This window comes from Echinops telfairi, unplaced genomic scaffold (genome assembly GCF_000313985.2).
Source record: "Echinops telfairi isolate 266 unplaced genomic scaffold, ASM31398v2 ScPeMD7_7424;HRSCAF=8462, whole genome shotgun sequence".
NCBI classification, from domain to species: Eukaryota; Metazoa; Chordata; class Mammalia; order Afrosoricida; family Tenrecidae; genus Echinops; species Echinops telfairi.
The window spans coordinates 20,170,436-20,176,435 of record NW_022111324.1 but is presented as its reverse complement, the minus strand read 5'-3'; the positions used below and the strand labels follow the sequence as shown (position 1 = coordinate 20,176,435).

General features: G+C 46.3%; 1 protein-coding gene across 2 annotated transcripts in view; it reads right to left on the bottom strand.

Annotated features, from left to right (window-relative positions):
- Window positions 1–201: 201 nt before the first annotated feature.
- The window catches only part of RALGPS2 (Ral GEF with PH domain and SH3 binding motif 2), a 99,011-nt gene continuing 93,212 nt past the window's right edge, over window positions 202–6,000 (bottom strand). For both annotated transcript variants that reach the window (XM_045297959.1, XM_045297960.1), the window contains one exon: window positions 202–5,750. In XM_045297959.1, coding sequence (XP_045153894.1) covers window positions 5,721–5,750 — 30 coding nt within the window. In that variant the 3' untranslated portion in view covers window positions 202–5,720. The remainder of the gene's footprint in view (window positions 5,751–6,000) is intronic.

Genomic DNA, 6,000 nt, shown 5'->3' with positions numbered 1-6,000 from the left:
AGAGCTCCTCCGTCCACATGGCTGCACGTGTCCTTGTTCTGCACCCAAGTGCAGGGGACATTTACTCAGACGGGCGCTTCCCCTGCGCCTTGTGCCAACTGCAACTTATTATTAGAAAGAGGAAAACATTAAGAGCTCATTTGTATTTTAGAAGTTAATGGCGAGAGGCAAATGTAGTTAACAAAATAATCCTACGCAGTCTTTATTTTTATGTAATTTATTTCAATAGAAATGTCAGAAATTTGTACTTAAATTCATTTTATGTTAGCTTATGCAAACACACTAAAGACCACACACTCATATTTGCATATTACAAAGAAAAACAACAACAAAAAGGTGAGAGGAAGCACGCTGCACATCACTCGCCAAGGTCATTGTGCAGTGGAGTGCTTCGCCAGGGGTACCTCGAGTTTGTGGGTCAAAGGAATAAAAATGGCTTGTGTTTTCCTGGAGAATGATCATCATTGGGTAGCCGCCCCAGAGATGTGACTTCCATTAACTCACACTGGGGACCAGTCCCCACCCCGTGAAGGTGGGTTGTGTAAAACCATGAGCTGGTTGATGGTAAGGGCGTGAGACACTCTTCAGAGCCTGTGACTTATTACCAGCCATACCCAGTCAGTCATTACTGAACTATATTGATGACGAGTTCTAGTGGGCGTTACCTCCAGAGGAAGGGGGGAAGGGTTAATGTTGTTACGTGTTAGATATAAAGCACAATTCATATTCATAAAGTTTTCAGCTTATTGGGTGTGTGTGTGTGTGTGTGTGTGTTCCGTCCCAAAGTACTCTGTACCTTTAATTCCATCCCCCCTCTGCAGCTCAACTGGCTAGAAGAAAACCTAACTCCTGCTAGCAAGCCTCCAGGGGCAGTCCTCCCTCCCTCCGGGCGTCTGGACCGTTGCCTAGCCTGCCTCTAGCACACAGCAGCCCTTTAAGCAGTGTGAAAATAGCACGTCGACTCAGTCACACAGGAGTTCCAGGGCGTGCAACGATAAGAAGGCTTCGCAAGCTTTGCTTTCACAGAGGACGCTAACTTGGGCTCCAACTCCCCTTTAGTTTATACGTTGGCATTATTTTCACTTTCCTGCCACCGTCAAGTCAACAGTAGCTGGCAGGTTAAGTGATGACTGGTTTGTTCTGAGTTTTACTTGATGTTAGGAATGAACCCAAACAGCCAAATCTCAACGCCAGCCCCAGGGGCGCTCAGCATAAGAGAACCCCCACACCCATGTGGAGCAGTATCTTAATCTGGCACAGACGTCTGATGACGCCCTCTCTGTAGAACAAGTGGCTTCCCAGCGAGCTGTCTCAAGGTTGATGCGGTGGGTTCAGTTTTAATGTCCGACCCTGGGGGGGAGAGGGGAAGGGAGGGAGGGAGCTTGTCCATAGTCCACACCAAGAAGGGCACCAGCAATGGCCTGGCAGATGGAGTTGTGCAGCTTTCTTGCACCTGCTGCGAGAAAGACGAAGCTGGTGGCAAGAGGGCCGCACACATGTCTGAAGAGGAGCCCGAGGGGCCAAAGATGATTGTCATCCAAGACACCCTGGGATTGGTCTTCAAAAGGATAAGGCACTGACCAAGTGTTCCCCACAGCGCACCTGGAGACACTGATGGGATGGGATTGCTGCCCACAGGCTCAGCTTGGCCCACCCAAGTCTCTCGGAACAGAAAACAATCATCTGAGACACAAGCCATTTTTAGGGGCTCAAAACCAGAAAGGACTTAAATTACCTCAAGAAGGCCATCTTCACACAGAAAAGAATTCATCATCAACATGGCTTAATAAGTAACTTAAAAAATCCTCCAGGTTAGGGAAAAACCAGAATACCCCCTGGCTGGAGAGTCTGCTGTTTGAGAGAGATCGTACCAAAGAGTGGGTGGGAGGGGCGTTTAAAAGCAAACCTCAACGGCACTGGAGAAGCCAACCAGGCATCACCATCTGCTCTGTGAGCTTCATGCAATGGACCCCATCACCACAACCCCCACCCCCCTCCACCCTCAAGGAGGGACCCAGTGATTTCAAGAGGCTTTTCAGCAGAGGATTTCTTTCATCAGGGAATCTCTTCTGCTAACCCACACTAGTTCCTCTTGCGCCCGTAGAGAAGATGGTGGTTTACTAACTGGCGTATGGCTCAAAACAGGCTGGAAGTGAAGAGTGGACATACCCTCTTAAAAACTTAAGGAAGTTAATTTACTATGACTACTGGTTTCCAATTTAATGATGTTTGCCCTACAGTTTTGTTTCTGGTAGTAATGGTATATAATTGATAGATTTAACCTAGCACAAACAAACAACAACAACAACAACAAAACCAACCAAGAAAGGAGAGAGAAGAAATACTTATGCCCATGGTGAGTTCTAATGATTATTCCCCGAGGCCAACAGGCTGCCCTCACAGATAGAGTGCTTTCGTTACAGACTGTAAACATTTTCCACAGTGCTTCTAGGGCGCCCCCACACTGCCCCCCAAACAACTGTCTTGAAGAGGAATAAACCCAGTTATAAAACCTTTGCAGTTATAAACATCTTGACTCTTGATATTAAGACCTGATACAAACAAATTAGTGCAACTAGTCATATGACATTATCTACCCATTGAAGCACAGGCCTATGGGGGGAGAAAGAACCCCCACCCCCAATCGAATGGCCTGGATCTCTTTTTCTGTTCGTGGTCATACGACTAACATTTACATAGTTAAGAAAGCAAAATCAGGAGGTGTGTTTGACCAGTTCTCTTTCAATCCTTACAGGTAGGAGGTTCCGGTAAAGTTACACTCTGAACAACAAGCAGAGCCTGAGCACGCAGGGGGCGGTAGAGAGCACAACAGCTCCATGTCCCCAGAGCTGTAGCTTCTTTCAAATGAGTCACAAGCCTCCAGGTTCAAATAAACTGTTAAAGGAGATGTTCTTCAAACTGCATTCTGGCTCCAATCCTACTGGCTCCAGACCTTTCACATGCCAGGCCTCAGCCATGTCACAAACCAGGTTAGATTTAAGGTGCAGTTGGCTTCTAAGTAGTTCTACTTGGCTAGGTGAAAAACAAATTGAGCTTATTTTTGATGGATATTTTTTGAGCTTTTGAGCCACTAATTTACAATGGAGGTAGAAGCTTACTAAGAGGGGTGAATAATCATCTTCCCACTACAATTTTCACCTCAATATTTAACACATTTTGGTAATAATATATTTTCTTTGTCTGAACCACCAGATGTCATTTGGTGAACTGCACATAAGACGTTCACCGACACAGTTTTGACTTTCACTTTGCTCCCAGGTTTCAATTTGTTTTAAATACGACATATGGTCTTCTTTAGAAGCAGTGCCGGAGCTTTCGAATGGACACATTTGAAGGTCGAAAACTGATGACCCCCACTGCACCATTACATTAGCTAGGAGTTACCAGGCACCCAAAGGCCACGTCTGTCTACAGAGCTCGACTAGGCAAGCACCCATGAGCTGGAGGAGAGAGGGGTGGGGGTCACACACACCTTCCAGCTTAGCTCTCCCTCTCCCTCTCTCTTTGGCAACAGTTGGTGTCAGGCTTTGGCTTTCAGTTGCACCCTCTACAGAAGGGGTTAACCTCGAACCCACCCATGCTAGCTTATTGATGGCTATGTCATTTAAAATCCACAGGGTTCTCATCCACAGTATTCTCTTTTTGAAAAACAAAAACATGTACTCTGTTAAGATGCTTATTTCGTTAGAGAAATAAACAGATCAAGGAATTAAAACAAAACAAGACAAAGTTCAGATGTGCAAGGTCCACAGCACAGTAATACTGCTGGCTGAGCAGACAGGGTCCTGTGTCCACCCCAGGTGGGTGCAGCTCGAGAAGGGAAAAAGAGCACTCAGCCCGGCTAGCTTTCTGCCCTCTCCCAGCTGCCGTGTCCCGCCGTCACTTCCTAAAGAGCCAGAAGCCATGGCATTTCCAAAGCACCCCAACTCTGCTTACACCTTCTCCAAGCAGAAAACTTCAAAAGCTAACACCCACACCAACCAAAAGACTCTTCTGCTTTCCTTACAATGGGCTTTTAGCTAATCTTCTTATATAGGTAATATTTTCCATCACGTTTCAGAGGCAAGGGCAAAATACTTGTGATTTAAAAAAGTATAAAATTCTCCAACAATATAAATGTGAGGAAACCTCTTTTTACAAGCGGCACGAGGTGTTTTAGACAGTATCAGTCAAAAAGCCTTCTTCCTCTGGGCCACCGCTAACATTGGTCTGACTGATGCTCCCGGGTCTGCAGCATCCACCCACCACCTGGACCCTGTGCCAGAGCCATTTTTGGTTCAAAGTGCCCAGCACCTCGCCTTCAGGCGGTGGTGGGGTTGTTCATGGTTTGGTAGTTTTGGAAATGAAAATACACTATTGCATAGATGAGCTCTCACATACCTGCTTGCTCAACGACTGACAAGAGCTATGGTTTCATGGCAGGGATCTGTAGCAGGCTTTCTGGAAAATGCTTTGCTTTGAAGCTAGCTAAGGAGGAAAGTTTCCATACTTAAAATTCCTAGAATTTCAAGCTCTCCGCTTTTAAAAATTGTTCTGTATGTCTTATGACAAAATACATATATACGTATATATATACATACACACACGTGGAATCTCTTTCAAGCAAATGTGATCCTGTCATCTCATAGCAAACAAAAATAAAAAAACTAATAATAATAAAAAATACCTCTGGCATTATGCACACTGAACACTGTGAAAGAAAATATACTGGAAAAAATGTCAACATCTCATCCTTGATGATAAAAATCACCAGTGATGGAGAGAGAGGACCTCACCCAATGCACGTGAAGAGTAGAATTTCCCCTAAGGTCACCCAGCGAAGCTGAGGTGTGGCTGACGGTCCTCCCTGGAAAGCCCGGCTGTGGTCCAACAGTGACTTCCCTACAGGATGGTGCTCCGCGCCCAGCCAGGAGCCATCGTGCTGTGTCTGCCACGGGAACACAGCCTTCATCCTTCTCGCAGAAAACAACGGGTCCCGCGCTCCCCACCCACCAAGAAATTTCAGTTTAGTGTTAAAAAGAAAAACAAAACTAAACCAAGCTACACTAAACTCCTCCTGCCCCAAACAAAGTAAATAACAAAGCAGAAACAACAACAACAGAAAAACCGGCCCGATTCATCTGATCATCTTTTCTAAATTCCCACACTTGAGCTGTGAGAAAGTGGGTGAGGCTTTGGGCCAGCGGAAGTGCAGTACAACCTTCACGCGGGTTGCTGGTGGAATTCCTACCACGCCAAATATCTTTAACAGCTCGGTTCAAAACCAGCGCCTGATGTAGCCCAGGTGTTTTTTTGTTTTTTGTTTCCCCCCTTCCCCTTTTAAAGTGTATCTAAAAAAAGGTGATTGCCCCCTCCAAAATGAGTACAAAGTTAAAGGAAACACAAACTAGCTTCGCCCTACTGCAAGCACCGCCCCGACGGGAGATTCACACACACACTACTTGGTGTCGGTGCCGGGCCTCCTTGCATTCGGTTAAGGCAGTGGTTTCCACAGGTCGGTTCAGAGAGAAGCATGGTCCGTGGCAGCTCGGTGTGCAACTCCAAGGAGTTCTTGTTTCAGTCCCTGAAATGAGTGCTGTTTGGTTCAGAACCCCGAAGGCTAGGTCAGGACCGTGGGTTCCTTCCTGGCACAGGATCAGTTTGCAGCTGGCGCTCCCTCACGTCAGAGAAACAGTGCACCTTCCTGCTTTTGTAGGTTTTTACTCAAAAGTCATCAAGTTGGTAGGAACCTAAAGACAAACAAAGGCATCTTTAATAGCAGTGTTTCTGATCTTCTCCGGTCAGTGAGCCAAGTCCAGATGTTAAAATCTGCTGGACCTAAGCTGACAGCTGATGAATAAAGGCTGTAAGACACTGGACCAATCACTGAGCTGGGTTCACAGACTCTCTCTAGGAAACAGACATCTAGGCAGGCGACTGTGGGGACAAGAGAGCAGCTGTGTGGACCAACACAGGGGCTCAGTAGATGCTGATTCAATC